Raw genomic sequence first — 16,866 nt, 5'->3', positions numbered from 1 at the left:
CCCCCGCCACCCCATCTTCTCCTCCCACACTCTTCGTCAGCCCCCCAGGAGCAGCTGGGCACACCATCCCGCCAAGTTCCTCCTCCCCCAGCGCCAGGTGGCTGCTCTTTATCCAGGTGTTTCCATGGGCAGAGCAGTTGGAGCTGCATGGCAAGAGCTCTGGCTGGAAGTCATCTGAGTGGGCGCTGTAAACCACTCGCAGTGTGACCTGGACAGCGACCTAAACTCCACAAGCCTGATTTGTTCTATCTGTAGGTGGGAATATTAATGCTTATCTTGCCCAATTGTTGAGAGGATGTGAAGAGCCTGGCCATTTTAGGAAAGGCGGTTATTCTCCTGGGAGCTCAGCGTGGCCCCTGGTTTATCTGGGGTTTCCAGAGCCCCCTGCAGCACTTGGCAGATCTCAGGGATGAAGAATGGAGGATCTTGGGTTGTCCTCCTCATCCAGTCTTGGGGGGGGGGGCAGGTCACCCCTCACTACATCTTCCCCAGGGCCCCATGGAACCAGCTCTCCCCTCCCTTTCTTCCTACATCAGTCTGTTTTCTTCTCTTCCAGCTTTCATCATCACCTGACCTAACACTGGCTCGCAGGTTTTCTGGGTGGACTGGTGGACTGCCTCCTCAAGTAGAATGGAAGTTCAGGGGACCAGGAACACTGTCTTCTATTCTGTGCGGCCCTGTCCTCAGACCCCAGCGTGGAGACTGGAGCATAATAGGTGCTCAGTTAACTCGAGTTGGATGAATTGAAGTTTGCCTCCCAGCACAGTGCCAGGCTAGTCGCAGGCAGCTCAGAGATCCCTGCTGCCTGAAGCTTGGGAACCCAGGGGGCTCGGGTTTCTTTCTCCAGGAAGGCATGCTCTCTAGGTCCTTCCCTCCACAGTCCGCGGGGAGCAGGGCCCGCAGCTCTGGACTCCCCTCTGTCCCCTTCCCGGGATCTGGGGGCCATAGCCCTGTGCTCCCCGACCCCCGCGGCTGTCAGACGGGCACGGGCCTGGGCATGCTCAGAGCGCGCAGCTCCGGAGGCGCGGTGGCGGCGGGGGAGGGGGAGGGAGCGGTTGCCGCCGCCGCTGTGCGCTCGCGGCCCGGGCGGAGCTGCGCAGTCTTCTCGCTGCTGCGCCAGGACAGCCGGCGCGCAGCCGTGCCCACAAGTTGCCGGCAGCTGAGCCCAGTGCTGCCTCCTCCTGCTCCAAGCCCCCTTCGCCCACCCCGAGGCCGTGACCCGCTCCGGGACGCACATCCCTGGGACACCGACCCCAGATGTAAAGCGGACCCGCAGCCCCTCGCCCCCAAGCGCATCAACTGAGTCTCGCCGGCGTCTCCTCTGCCAAACCCCACGCTGGAAGATGTGGCAGCCGGCCACGGAGCGCCTGCAGGTAAGTGGCACCGGGGCAGCCAGGGGCCAGCCTGGAGGAGGAGGTGGCGGGCCGGAGGAGCCGAGCTGGCGCCTTTGCCCACTTGCAGGGATTTGTCCAAAATATCATGTAAGATGCATGATACTGTGGGCTTAACCTAGTGCCAGGCAGGAGCGAGGGGGCAATACACTGAGCAAGGTATCACAACTTTGGCTTGAGGGTGCTTGTTGGAATAGATAAGGTTGGACTTTCTGACCAGCAGTTTTAGTATTCCACTGGTCTGGGGTTAGGCTTTTTGCATTTTTTCTTCTTTTTGTCTCCAGGAAAGACAGGACAAATGATTTGTGAAAGCATCCATTTGCCAATAATTTGGAAATATCAAGCTTGGTTTGGCTTGGTCATGGTATGCTACTTATTCCTTTTTCTTCCTCATTCGTTGGCGCTCTCCCTTCATCTCCCCTGAACCTCAGCTCCCCCAGATATTAGAAAATCAGAAGTTAAGTCCAGCCAGGAATAATTATGTCCCGGGTCATCCCATCAAAGTTTTCCACAGCTGTCTACTGAGACCCCTTTCGTTTGGATCCTGAAGCTCTGGAATTGGGAAAGAGGTCACAGTGAGAGGGAGCTGCCTTGTCAGAGGGGACCCTGGGGACCCCAGAATGGCCCCGACTTGAGGTTTGATGACTTCCTTTTGCCCGAACATATTCTCAAGAGGGAGGGCAGCTGCTCTGCCAGATAAAATGCACGGAGTCCTGCAGTTAAACTTTTGGCAGGCTCAGAGCCACATTGTTCCGTAGTAAAGTTTGAAGAAGTGTTTAAGTGGTAAAATATAGCGCCCTTGGAGTGTGTCTGAAGAGTGAGGATGGTGAAGGCCAGGCGCCCTGGCTGGCTTGGAAGGTTTCTCAATGAAAAGACAAAGCTGCAGACTGCTCCTCGGAGGCTGGGAGAAATTAGTCTGTGAGTTCTCACACTGAGGCGTCACCTGCTTGCACCACTGCGGTTGACAGAGGCAATGCCCCATAGCCCCTGTCCACGCCTTTCTGGCCTGAGACATGTGGTGCTCCCAGGAACAGAACCAGAGCCATCGGGCCCACCCCCCAGGGTCTCAAACAGACTAACCAAGAAAAGGAATCTTTAGCCTTCGAAATGGAGTGGAGAGTGACCAGCCTCTAAGGCCCTCGTTGTCTTAGTGAGAGAATGAATGTCAACACTGGGTTCTGAATGGTTGGCCAAAGGTGATGTAAATGGATTTCAGCAGTGGCACCAGTGACACCAATGGTGCATTGGAATTCCTCCTTCAGTTTGGGGGTGTGGATTCTGTTTGAAAGAAGGGGTAACTGAAGGGTGGGGGTGGAGGTTCCCCATCAGGTGAGGTGGCGAGCCCTGGGACATCCTTAGAGAGCTGAGAGCACAGTTCTATAGGATGGCTCTCATGACCCGGTGGTCAGTGCTTTGGCAGATTTTGTGGATTTGGTCCCTTGAAGTTATTTCTACCAGCCTGTTTCCTTTATGGACTCCTGTGTGCCCCGGACCCTTGGCAGGAGAGACCTCTGGCTTGCGTTCCGCATGGCGAGCGTTGCTTGCTAGAAGTGTCCTCTGGCTCTTCTGTGAAATGTACACATGTCCATTTGGCAAGCATCTGGGGTGTTACAGTTTGTGTTTGCAATGCATTTGTTTCATTTTGAGATGTCATGTTGAGAGGGCCCGGGTGTGGGCTTCCAAAGCTGAGGTAAACAGGGCTTATCACTGACTTAAGATCAAGTCACCGCTGGAAGGCACTTATCAATATGGGGCTCAACCTCATGCTCCCCAAATTTAAATTAGTAACCAGCCCGGGGCTCTTAAAACTGTCTCAAGCCTTGTGATTATCAAAATGAGCCACATGGAGAAAGAAAACTTCTTCATAGTCATGGCTTCTTCCCATAGAGCAGCTCGACACGTCTTTAAAACACACACTTGGTATGTTTTTACTTCTCACTCTGGGGGAGGGAGATGCTGAGTGTGAGGTGGTGAGTGAGCCACTTGTAATAATATTTTATTGACATTCCTTGCGGTTATCTTTGTCACGGTCTCTGACGTCTGGGATTTTTTCTTCCCCTTTTTGCCCTCAAGGCACCACCATATAGGAACGTCGGTTTCCGATTCCTCTGTGGACTGGATGCCTTAGATTGCCCAGATTCTGTGGCCATAGGGAAATAAATGATGAGTCCTGCTCCTCAGCGAAGCCCCACCCTCCCCATACAAATCTTCTTGACCTTCTCATGTAACCCCATTAATTTTTGTCATTAATTTTTAATGCAGACATGCTAATTTAGATGAGCTGGAGTGAAGAAAATGCTCCAAGGATGCTTTCCCAGAGCTTCCTGTTAGGATTAAGGAGTCAATTTATTGTTCAGACACCTAGAAACAAAAGAGGCATGGGAAGCAAAGCACGGCATCTTTTCTTAGTTGGTTTTATTAGCTCCTATTTGATGAGGCCCATGCAAAGGGTCTGTGGTCCAGGGAGTGTGGCAGAACTTTGCTGAGGCTAGATGGTCACCCTCTAATTTGCATTGAACAGATGGCATCTTTGATCCAGTAGGAGTATCATGATCAATACCCACTTTTTTGCCAAACAAAACATGCTGGTATTTTCTGATTTGAGGATTTGCTGTTTGACCCAAATCCAGTCCAGGCAAAGCGACCTGTTACCCCAGCAGGCCCGAGCTGGGAAATTTCCCATTCAGTCACACAGACCGCGGCAAGTTTGTCTGCTCCCTTGAATGTTAAAACTTCTGCTGCATCCCACTTGAGCCCTCGCTGCGAGCTTCTGCCATGAAAAATATAATAGGATCAAATGGGATATGAGGGTTTACATGATCACCCCAACTTTTAAATCTGAAGGAAATCTGAATTCTTCCCTTTCCCCTTCTCCTCTGAGCAGCAGACTTTTGTTCTTGGAAGAACTGAGGGAAGTTATACATTTTTAAAGAGAGCATTGAAATAGGCTCTACTCAGAGAAGTAAAGGGCACTTTTGAATAGAAAAAGGCTAAGCATGGATTTAAAAAAATATAGATGAGATTACCTCTGGCCTCAATATTTAAAGTTTGCATCAATATTCTGATTGTCTTGATTATTGGGTTGGGTGGATCCAATAGAAGTGACAGACTCATCCATGTCAGAGTGTGAGCTCACTTAGATATAAGGAACTTGGATTTCCACTTTCCCCCTGATAAGTGAGATAGAAGAACCATCCAGATCATCAGCTGGAGATCATGAGACCTGGCCCCCCAGACTGAGAGAAAAACCTTGGCAGATATGACATGTTCTCGGCAGACCAAATGGACAAAAGGAACATGGAGCAAGGAAGATAATGGCCGCGTCCCTTTTATGGAGCACATGCTGTGCGTGTGGCCTGTGCTTTATAGTTTTATTTGAATTACTCAGCTCATTTACCTCCCATAACCACTTTTATCCCCCATTTTATAGGTCAAGAAGCTGAAGGCTAGAGAGTTTAAATGATTTGGCCAGGGTCAGACAACTAGAAATGAACTGGGCTGGCATTGGGACCAGGAGGTTTGTCACCAGAGCTTACCTCTTCACCATTCTCTGTAGTACAGAAGGCTAACACAAAGCAGGATGCTCTACCTGTGTTGGTGCTGTTGTTATTAATAAGTAGAATTAGCACCATGGTGGTCTTGTTGGCTCAGAGAGGTGCTTTCCTATGTTGACCAAGGGCTACCTTCTTTTTGATAGCCCAAATCTCTGGGGGATGCAAGCTGCGGTGTCATACTTCTACTGAAATTCCAAGTGCCATTTAAGAATCTCTTCAAGTGGAGCGCATAGCATTTGTTCAAACTAGAGACCTTGAAAGCTGGTCATCAAGCTGGATCATGTCTGCAGTCATTCCACGTAGAGACCAAAAATGGGAGAAAGGGAGAGAGGAGGTTGGAGAGTTCAGGAGCAATTTCTTAGGAATAAGCAATAACTAATTGTGCAGAGGCACTGGTCTCTCACTAAATCAATTCTAGATTTTGTTGTTTTTCTTCATCCCTTTGAGCAAGCACAAAGCATTGGGCCTTATCGTTCATAAAGACAACTTGGAGTTATCATTAATTTACTTCTTTCAGAAGTGAAATGCTATCATTTGGGTCTTTCCCTGAGTTTGTCAGCAAAATCTCTACCAGGTGACTTGCAAAATGCTAGCTTTGGAAAAAAAACTCTCTGCCCCTTGTTTACCTATTGCTTAATGTTGACTCTACTGGGTTATCTTGTGGTGTTAGGCAACTTTTGCACTTTCTTTGATGTTCCAGGTTAGCTCTCTCCTCTCCGCGTCCCAAGCACTGACTCCATTGTACCATGTAAATTATTAGTCCTATAAATCGGGCCCTGGAAGTGGCGGCTCTGGACAGTCCAAGGCTGCTGGGGTTCAGGCGCCCTTCCACGGTACTATTTGACTCCGAATAGCAGCAGTTCAGGGACCCGTTAGTGGTCAGCAAATAAAACTAGTCCAGAAACCCTCAATGACTACAGTGTGCTTCCCTCAGCCCCCTTGGGCACACATCTAAACGGAGGCTTTGTTTAAGTAGAGCAAGAAGAAATAGTTGAGATGTTTGTCCACAGACCTCCTTGGAAACTAGTGGGATTAGTTGCTATCATTTTATGTTAATTAAAAAAAGTTTTCATCCCAATTTAGCTGCTAACCAATGATAAAGCATCAGAGTGTTCACCAGGTCCAAGCCCTCAGGCCAAGAACTGGGAAAGGACAGTGTCAGGGATAAGGCACAGGCTGGCTTTGTGCCTTTGGTATATTTCCATGCTGAGTCTCAACGAGCTCTCTCAGTTAATGCACATGCACTTGGGTTGCTCATCTTCCCGAGGACTCTTTCTCAGGCCCTAGGGCCCAGGGCCTCCTCCCATTTCCCTCATTTGTGGCGAGCGAGGTCTCACTTTGGTAAGGGAGGTTGCAATAGTGAGAAAAATACTATCTCCTCTGCTTGTTGAAGCCTGTATACTAGTTGGGTTTTTAATTACTTGTACCTTTGGCTTTCATAACTCACGTGGTTACTAAGGGACCAAGATTCAGATTCAAGCCCTGGTCTCCACATCTTACTCATTGTTGTGGGTTGACTGGAGTCCCCCGCCAAAGATATGTGGAAGTCCTAACCCCATTACCTGTGAATGTAGCCTTATTTGGAAAGAGGGTCTGTACAAATGTAATAGAGTTAAGATGCGGTCATATTGGATTAGACTGAGCCCTAAATTCAGTGAGAGACTTGAGGACACAGAGGAGACATAGGACAGGAGGCCATTTGTAGGTGGAGCCAGAGCATGGAGTTATGCTACCACAAGCCAACGAATGCCAAGGATTGCTGGCAACTGCCAGGAGCGAGAAGAGGGAAGGATATATTCTTCCCCAGAGCCTTTGGCGGGAGCACGGCCCTACCAACATCTTAATTCTGATGTCCAGCCTTCAGAACTGCGAGAGAATACATTTCTGTTGTGTAAAGCCACCCAATCTGTGGTAATTTATTAGAACAGTCCTAGGAAACAAATACACTAATGAAACCATATTGCCTTTTGGCTGTGTTCTCTGTATTTCTGAGGCCTAGGTATGCCTAAAGTTTATACGCTGGGACACAATGAATGTGCTTATGTAGTGCGCTCTTTTTAATGCTGAATGTGAATTTATTTACCATGGGTTTGAAAAAAATAAAAACAGACAATAGGGAGCAACTAAACTATGGCTTCTCTCTGCCTTATCTGCTACTGGTCAGAATCCTAGGAAATGGCAATGAACGGAGGGCCTCTGGAAAATACAGTTGATACCTGCTTCAAGAGAAAGTTAACTTTGTTAATTAAAATTATGGCTGGTTCCCAGCTGGAGTGGCTCAGATGGTTGAATGTCACCCTGTGCTCCTAAAGGTTGTGGGTTCCATTCCCTATCGGGGCACATACCTGGGTTGCAGGTTCAATCTATTTCCCTCTCTCCCTCTCCCTTCCCCTCTCCCTCCCACTGTCTAAGAATGTCCTTGGATGAGGTCTAAAAAAAAAGAAATATATGGCCAGTATGTGAAAGCCAGTCATGTAAAGCAGATCTCAGTGATGCTTTTCCAGACAGGCCGAGACCAAGGGAGGGCTGGGGGTGTATCCTCAAAACAAGCCAGTCTGTGCAGGGTCTCTGGGTGGTGGCCGCTGGGGTTTGCTCTTCCCAATTATGAAAAGGGTAGATTGATTTATAATCCATTTCAGATCTGCCTCCAGGACAGCCTTCGAGTGTGTCTGGTTGATTATTTGTATCTGGTTGAATATTTTGTGTTGTTTTCATTTTCACTTGGTAACGGTATCAGTTATTTTAATGAAGAACCCGTTCCTATTCTGGAACTCACTTGTAAGACAAAAAGGAGTTGTCACGAAAACGCCCCTTTTTCATGCAGTGGCCATGGAGGTGCTGTTTGCAGTCCCAGCGAGGGCGGGCGAGGAGCCTGTCACTACAGAGCAGCTCTTCTGGGTCGCATTTCTTAGGATGGAGTGGCTCACGTTTTAAAGTGCCATTTTACTTCTTACTCTCCTCCTGGGAGGGAGTGAATACTGCCTGTGTTTGTGGGAAGGGAGAGGAGTGGAGAGGTGCCAGGAGAGAGGGACTCCTTAATTGTTTTCCTTCCTCAAGAATAGATCCATCCTAATCCTTTCAGTTTCTTTGTAATTGTGGGTCTGAGGATAAACACACAGCTTCCGAAAGCCCTTCTGCCTACCACAGGCTTTGATGCCTTCCCCTCAGGATGGCTGGCTTTTCCTCAGGTGTGTGTGACATCCTGCTGTACACGCCCCCTGTAATGTTGGGTGGTGGAAACTGCTGTTTACTTTCTAAATCTTCTGTGGATGGCCCCTGTGGCCTGAGCAGGGGCTGGGACCATGGGACTGGTGAGTAGCTATGTTGGCTTTGACTTAACTTCTTGGTAGCTTAGCATATTTCCTAGGGTTGCTGTAACCAAGTACCACAGACTGGGGGGCTTAAGCAACAGCCTTACAGTTTTGGAGGCTGATGTCTGATATCAAGGTGTTGGCAGGGTTGGTTCCTCCTGAGGCTGTGGGGGAGGATCTGTTCCATGCCTCCCGCCCAGCCTCTGGTGGTTTGCCGGTCAGCCTTGGCATTCCCTGGCTTGTGGCAGCACCACTCCAGGCTTCTCATGGCATTCTCCCTGTGTGTCCAAATTTCCCCTTTTTATAATGAAGATACCAGTCATATCAGATTGGGGCCCACCCTCCTCCAGTAGGATCTCATTTTAATTTAATTAATTGCATCCACATTGACCCTCTTTCCAATTAAGGTCACATTCTGGGGGCTAAAACTTGTACATATTAATTTTTAAAGGATAAAATTCAACGTATAACTCTCAGTGTGGAGTTCTTTTTAGTATCCTCCATTCACCAATATAATTCTCCCTACTGGGACCAACCATCCAAGAAAAAAACAGCAATGAGTATTTATTCCAAGTAGTAGTACCGATGTGAAATGAATGGAGTGGTGCATCTGTTACATGACATGAGGTCATGACTACTATTTTATACTTGATTAAAAAATACAAAATAATATCTGCTTAGGGTATAAGGTAACAAATCAGACAGTTTAAAAGTCTATAAAGAAGTTAATAATCTTTGTCCCTTCTCTCATTCTCAATTCTATCCATGAAGGATACTCATATGATCTGTCTGGTGTTACTTTTCCAAAACTTTCCCCAGGTTTTTGCAAACATACAAATGTATAGATATATATTTAGGCTTTCTCATATATTCCAATGATGTAATCACTATCTATATATATACATGTGTGTATACATAAACAAACAAATATATATATTTACATATTAAATATATACAGGCTGCCCCAAAAATGTATATATACTTTAACAACTGATAGCTCAAGTTTAAAAATGAAATATATGTTAATAAACACTGCCTTTATAATTATTCAAAGTGTGTGTATACATTTTGGAATATATATATATATACTCTGCATTTTTTTTTATCCATGAAAAAATTTTAAGACTCTCTCTTCTGATCAGCACATGTAGCTCCAAATCATTCCTTTTAGTACGAACATAGGATTTTGTGGTGGAGCTAGACTGTAATTTATTGAGTCCTCTCTCTTTACGGGAATATTTTGGTCATGTCTATGTTCCTTCTCCCCCCCCTCACCCCCTCCCCCCACCAGTAAATAATACTGTTATAAGGACCTGAGCTTTATCCTTGTACTTGTATTTCTTTAGACAGAACTACTAAAATTGGAGTAGCTGAATCAAAGCACATACATGTTTTAAATTTTAACAACACTTTTTTGAGGACATTTTTGAGAGTTCTGCTTTTTGATCAAAAGTGTATAATTTTGACAAAGATGCAAAAACGATAGTTCACTGGAGAAAGGATAGTCTTTTTCAACAATATGATGCTAGAATGATTGGATATCCATATGCAAAATAACAGCACCAACAACCCCGAAAATTTCAATCCACAGCTCACCTATACAGCATACAAACATTCACTGAAAACGCATCATAGACGCACATGTAACATCTAAACCCATAAAACTTCTAGACAAAAACAGCAGAGAATCCCTGTGACTTCGAATACATCTGTGTAAAGTATCAAGATAATGGCCTGGCTAGCATGGGTCAGTGGTTGAGCATCAACCTATGAACCACGAGGTCGAGGTTTGATTCCCTGTCAGGGCACATGCCCTGATTGTGGGTTTGATCCCCAGTGGCGGGTGGTGGGGGGGGAGGTGCAGAAGACAGCTGATCAATGATTCTCTGTCATCATTGATGTGTTTCTCTCTCTCTCTCTCTCTCCCTTTTCCTTCCTCTCCGAAATCAATAAAAGAAATTAAAAATAAACTATCAAGATAATGGACAGATCCATCACACCCAAAAGTTTCTTTCGTTTGGGCAAATATTTTTTAGAGCAATAACAAAAACACATTCAATAAAAGAGAAATTGGGTATATTGAACATCAAAATTAAAAAGTTCTGCTATTTTAAAGATATTTGTAAGATAATGAAAAGATAAGGCACAGACTGGGGGGAGATATTTGAAAATCTTATACCTGTAATACCTAGGCTAAATGAAGAACTCTCAAAACTCAGTAATAAGATAACCTGATTATTTTTTAAAAATGAGCAAATGATTTGAACAAAGAGGTATGTGACTAGGAAGCAAACACATGAAAAGTTGTTCAACATCATAAGACAGTAGGGAAATGGAAATGAAAACTACAACGAGATACCGCTGGACAACTAGAGAATCGCTACAATTAAAAAGGCTTTGACTGTACTCAGTGTTGGTGAGGATGTGGAGGAAGCAGAATTCTCAGATGCTGCTGGTGGGGATGAAAAATGATTGACAGCAGAGTAGTAGTTGCCTGGGGCTGGAATGGGAGGAAGGGATTTGAAAGGGCTTAAAACTTTTGGGGGTGTGGAATATGTTCAACGTCTTGATCATGGTGATGGTTTCATGAGATTTACATATGTCAAAACTCTCAAATTATGCAGTTTATTATATGTCAACTATACTTACATAGAGCTGTTAAAGTTAGTGAAATGTTCATCGTATGCCAGGTACAGTGCTGGCTGTTGGAAAAACTAAACACTATATAGTGTCTGCCCTCACGTCTGTGAATTCTGTGTAGCTTTCATTTTCTTTAACTGGAAATTAAAATTCTAACCCAGAATGTAAATAATATATTCTCTGTTTTTCTTAGAGTTCCATTCTCTCTTTTTCAAACATTTCATTTAGCTCTTGAAATGATATTTTTCGTCAATTCCAGTTTGCCCAAGGATTTTAGTGAAACTAGTAGTTGAGCAAGAGACGAAAGCCAGACTGAAGGAGGGGGTGGAAGTGGGAGTTCAAGTTGTGCCTTTTTGATCCTTTCTCACTCAGCATGGCCCCTTTCTCACTTACAAATATGACCACCGGCCCTGGCTGGCGTGGCACAGTTTGTTGGAACATAGTCCGTGTACCAAAAGGTGGTAGGTTCCATTCCCAGTCAGGGCACATACCTAGGTTTTGGGTTCAATCCCTGATCGGGGTGCATATGGGAAACAACTGATCAGTGTTTCTCTCTCACATCAATGTTTCTCTCTCCCTTCCTCTCTCTCTAAAAACAAAATATAACAAAACAAAACATATCCTTGGGTGAGGATTAAAAAAATATGGCTACCAGAAATTTAGATAGGGTTCAACAACTTTATCAATGGCCATTAAACCTTAGTAAAGAGCATATTGAGATGCATTCACAAAAGTAACTTTAGTTTAAAAATGTTTTCCCCTCAAGGAGGAAAATTTGAGGCATTTGACTTAATTTCTCTTAACGTAAAGGACAAGAAGTATAAGGCTTGTTCAGTCACTATGTGAGGACGTTATTTGCATATTGTCCAATCTAAGGTCCTGCCGAGGTGATGGGGATACTATTAACAATGAACAGGAACAGCAGTTGTAAACTGAACATCTCCTGGCCACCAGGATGGGTGGTCACTCCCATATGGGGGGGTCGGGTAAGATGCTCAACCTCTTTTCCTAACTGTATTTGCTTTGTGTGGTGGAGGAAAGAAATGAAATAGGTTGAGGTGAGAGATAGCAGATGGATTAGAAAGCTAGGGAGAGGGACCATGGGGAGTTGAGGGGGTAAAGGACATGCAGACAAAAAGTGAGGAAGAGATGGCAGGGTGGAGGGAGTTGCACAGGCATGGAACACTCCTGGAATGTGTGCAGGCCCCTCAAAAGTTAGCTGTCTGTCACATGGTCAGTGCAGCTGTTGGCAATGGATGCATGCTTCCTTCCAGTTCCTTCCAGCAAAGGCATGGACGCTCACACCTGCTCAGTGTTTTGAACACTTTGGTGGACTATCTGGCTCTCTTGGAAATACAATGTTTTTAGATGAAGAGCCTGGAAACTTTGTGGTGAAAAATAGAGCATATTCAAAGGCACAGGGGTGGGCAGTTTGAGGAAATGGGAGGTGATGGGAACACTTCTTTAGACTGCAAGTGAGACTCCCTGTGGTTTACACAGTTTGCCAGAGTGGAGAGACCATGGGGTTTTTAGCTGGGCACTCATGGATACAAATTTCGGCTGAATCAATTATTTAGGGGTTACCTCAGCCTCTGGTTTGTATTTTCTCAACTTTAAAATGGGGGTAACAGCATTTAGCTCCTGACTGCCAATTGAGATAAGGAAGGCAAAGTGCTTAGTAAGGTATCTGGCACTTTGTCGGGAACAAGTAAATACTAGTTTCTCCCCCAATTCAGATCAGGGGTAAACTAGGTAAAATGCAGCACAGCATTTTAGAGCCAGGCGGCTAAGAGAGGTTTGGTGTTTCCCAAAGTGTGTTCACCAGTTCAGTGAGCTGTTCATGTCAGTCTTGCCACAAAGGGTTCAGCCTTTAAATAACTTTGGGAAACACTAGGTAGAACAAAGCGAGTCTGGCTTACTGCAGGACTTCTCATAGCCTTTACGATGCTGATACCCCATGAATTTCCAGGTTGGAGAGAGGATAATCTGTTCCTTGTAAAGGAGCTTCCCCAGTCCCAGACACTTCAATACAGAACTTGAACTTTAAGTTGACAGGCTGTGGGTCTGAGGTTTGGCTCCAGCTTAGAAAAATGTTTCCTTTGGCCCCCTTCAGTGTATATAAAAACTTGACAAATTAATCTTTAGGATTGAAAAATTAAAGAAATTTATAAGAAAATCTGGGCTTGCTGATTATCTCCAAAAAATGGGAGGGTCTCAGCACGGTGAGCCTGGATTCTCACAGTGACCACTGATCAGCCAATGTTCCATTGGGATGGGATGTGGCTTCCGGCTCATCCCAGCCTTACAGAGCACGTCTCACTAATTCACATAGCCTGCTGGGAACTTGAGTCTGGAACCAAAGTCTAGGCCAGGTCCCTCTCTTGGCTGATGGGAGAACTGAATCCCAAGTTCATGTAGCGTTGGAATCAGGACCGGATCCTTAGTCTCCTGACTCGTAAAGGCCAAGGTGATAAACAATTGTGTGACTAAGTTTATTTGTTCAGTACCGTTCATTGCTGTCCAGGTACAACTCTCATAACTCACCTTTAGCTGCCTGGAACCCAATTTCTTTCCCCACTTTTTGCAGAGCTTGTGTGTCTTGAGTGGGGGATGCCGGGAAGACATGCACAGGAATTGGAGTTCCGTTGCCTTTTCTGATCTCGAGCATCTGGGAGGGCTTTTAGGTAGAGGTGGGAGGCTTTGCCAATTTTCCTCTAAATGCAGATCTGTTTCTTGGATAGCCCAAGCCAGGCAAGTGAAATTTCTCATTGTTGGGGTATCAGCTCATTTGGGGCATTGTAACTGCCAAACATTGGGACAGATTACTTCCCCCAAAAGGGGACATTTGCAGGGTGGAGAGTAGTTTTTTAATTTAATGGATTTCAAATTTTCCTTACAGATTATCAGCCTGAAAGAACCATTCAAATGCTCTTTCAGGAAACCCAACTGAAAGACATCTGTAGTGGTGGCAACCCCTTTATTATTTAAGAATCCCCATTTTCACCCCCCAAAAAACACTCAAAAGCACTTTGCCCATGTTTCCTGGTCAACCTGGGAGCAGATCTGCAACCTTACTCGCTTATCTTGCCAGGAATGTCATCGTGCTATTTAATTCTGCCATGTCTTGGAGAGTTTTGGGATTCCAATGATGTTTAGCATAAAGTGTACATGGAATTCGCCAGAAAGTGGCTTGAGCTATCAAACAATGAGTTGGACCTCCCACACTCTACCCATCTGCTTGGTTCCTGAAAGCACAAAGCTATGCTTCCCGCTTCCCCAGCTTTCCCACATCCCTCTGAGTTAGCCTGTCTAAGCTATAGGTTTGAGAAAGCTGCCTATTGCTCTTCCATCTGTCCTCCTTTCAGTAAAACTTACATGGATTTTATTGATAACTATTCTAAAAATTATTGCATCCTATAATCAGACCCAGAGTTAGGTCTATCTATTATTAATCTAGCTATTCATTCCTCTCATCTAATCTAGTCTAATCTGACTTTTTCCTATAGCACCTTTAAAACCAGAAATGCATCTGAAATAGTTTTTGCTGCACAAGGTTAACTCTGAAGTAGCAAACAAGGAGAGACGGTGCTGAACGCAAAGGTCCTGGCCAGGATTAAAGTTCAGAAAATGCAGTGATACATTATATGCTTATCTAGTTCTGAAGAGGTTGGCTTTGGTTAGTAAGAAAAAAATTCAAGTGCTTTGAAATTCTTTTTAATTAAATATAGACAATTGAAACATTACACTAAAACTTAAATAAAACCTTCAAATACCAGTGGAATCAGGGAGGGAGGCATTTAATTGTACCCAAGAACCTAGACTAAGGATAGCTGACATAACTGAGCCTGAAACTTTTAGCTCTGAGCTTCCTAGCAGCCTAAGTAAGAAAGGAAACATAACAAGTTACTTAGTCTTCATTATCTAATAGAAGAATGTATGTCACCTCATCTGGAGCCCCCAACTTTTCCCTAATTTGAAGACCCTGGAAATTATCATATGGTTCTTTATGTGGGACATTGTAACACAGGCTGTTGGGCAATAACATTAGTTGTTGTTTTTGCCAAAGTTGTCTCTAGAAGTTGAAAAAATAAACAAGTCAGTAGGAATGCTAAGAGTGTTTATGTAGAAGTAAAAGTGGACATCTGTGTTGTTTTTTCTGCCTAGCTTCATTTCCCATCTTCTCGTAACAGCACCCTGATTTTGCTTTTGGGGATTATTCTTCCCCCACTCCAGTCGGGGGATAACTTCAGTCAGTTTCAGGGGGGACTGTCAACCAGTGTGTCCTCCTTTAGCTAGGGGGTTGATGTGTGTCCTAAATGTCTAGATTGATCAGACACGTTTCTCAGGAGTTAGAATCCTGAGCAGGGTGACAAAAGGCTGAAAATAGCCCAAACCGATCATTCTGACCACCATGATCTGAAGAAACTCTTGTCCTGCTGCATAGGCCCAGGAGCTGCTTGATCCCCGTCCTTTTGGAGTTGGTCTTTCTGCCCTCCTTTCAATCCAGTGTCACTGCAATCATTTGTTTATTTTTCTGCTCGAGTGAGCCATTGGTGTCCAGCGCTTGCAACCACAAACTCTGATTGCTATGCAGGTAGAATTTTCCATGAACCCATTGATATGCAGTATTTAGATTCCGATTCACAAAACGTGATGTGTGGAGCAGAGCACATGTGTAGAGAAAAGCGAGGGGATCATGCTTAAAGGATCGCTAAGACACCAACTAGAAACCCATGGATGCACACATGTCCCTCCTGATGGGTCTACTTTTCTTGCAAAAAGTATGCGTGCTTAACTGGGAATGAAGGAAGTCTCCAAGCATTGTTTTTTTCTTCCTTGGAATTTCTAATGCACATACCCTTCCTTTAGTAAGTGCCACAGAACAAAAATAATCCTAATTATCCTATAGTCCTGGCTCACGGCTCCCATGTTCTGGCCCATCCTTGGAGAAAGATTTTTGTCTTCGTTGTTTACAAGGGTGTAGCCTGACTTTGGCATCTGCTATAAATCTTAAGGTTTTTATAACTTGGATGTCACTCTTGCCTTCCTGCCAAATTTCTGTACTGAAAAAGGAGAGTGTCATTTTAAGTAATGATGCTTTTACTGCATCCAAAATAAATAAGGTAATTTTGGTACACATTATAAAATGAATCTCTGTTGTCTATAAGTCTGGGGTAGAAATGGTTTCAGGGATACAAACAGCTGTTTTGGCCAAAGTCGCTGAAAAGACACAGTCTCAGGCTGTCTGAGACTCAGATCTTGAGAAACATTTGTAGTTGTTGGTTAAAAATGTGAATGTCTCCTTAAGTTCACTCTGGGACAATGTGGGTTCTTTAGTCCAGAAAGTGAAATACCTCCAACGTTGGCAGTCCTGGCCTTCTGGGTAGAGAATGTAGTTCCCTAGTTAGTCTTCAGGACCTGCTTTGCCACTTGATTTAATGCAAGGCGGAAATCTTCAAAACAAAGCTCTCTGGATCCAGGAAAGTTCATCTGGCATCAGTTAGCTGGGGTGTCCCCCCGCCCCCTTCCCCATTCTACCCCCTTGTCTTTTCTCTAGGAGCTCGATGCTTTGTGGAAAATGAATGGCTTTGCAAAAGTGCAAATTTGGGAGAGTGTTGTACAACCAAAGAAAATTCAAATTAGTAGTCCCCCTGTGAGAATCCTCTTGGGGAAATTAAAATTATATTTAAATATTCCTGTATATAGTACAGCCAATATGTGCTTTTTTGCATGTTGAAAGACTCTCTGAATGATACAGCTCAGTGGTTTTCTGGAAGCAAGGCGGGCTAGAGAATGAAGAATACAGCCTAAAACACAGTAGGTTTTTAGACTCTGTGCTGTGTTAATGGTAAATAGCGCAGACTCAATGCTGATCTCTTTACTTCTTGGCCCAGAGACTGGCGTTTTTCTTCATAAGGTAATTTAATGCCCTCGTAGAACAGAGTCTGACCCGTGAGATATGCGTGTCCT

At 44.8% G+C, this 16,866-nt stretch overlaps 1 protein-coding gene across 1 annotated transcript in view; it reads left to right on the top strand.

Moving 5' to 3' along the window:
• Nucleotides 1-1,020: 1,020 nt before the first annotated feature.
• Nucleotides 1,021-16,866, top strand: part of PID1 (phosphotyrosine interaction domain containing 1) — a 192,196-nt gene continuing 176,350 nt past the window's right edge. Inside the window, exon 1 of the mRNA XM_006760402.2 lies at nucleotides 1,021-1,373. Within this exon, the coding sequence (XP_006760465.1) occupies nucleotides 1,344-1,373 (30 nt within the window). The 5' untranslated portion in view covers nucleotides 1,021-1,343. The remainder of the gene's footprint in view (nucleotides 1,374-16,866) is intronic.

Source organism: Myotis davidii, unplaced genomic scaffold, assembly GCF_000327345.1.
Source record: "Myotis davidii unplaced genomic scaffold, ASM32734v1 scaffold370, whole genome shotgun sequence".
NCBI lineage: Eukaryota > Metazoa > Chordata > Mammalia > Chiroptera > Vespertilionidae > Myotis > Myotis davidii.
The sequence above is the reverse complement of the archived record's forward strand: the minus strand, read 5'-3'. Positions and strand labels throughout refer to the sequence as shown.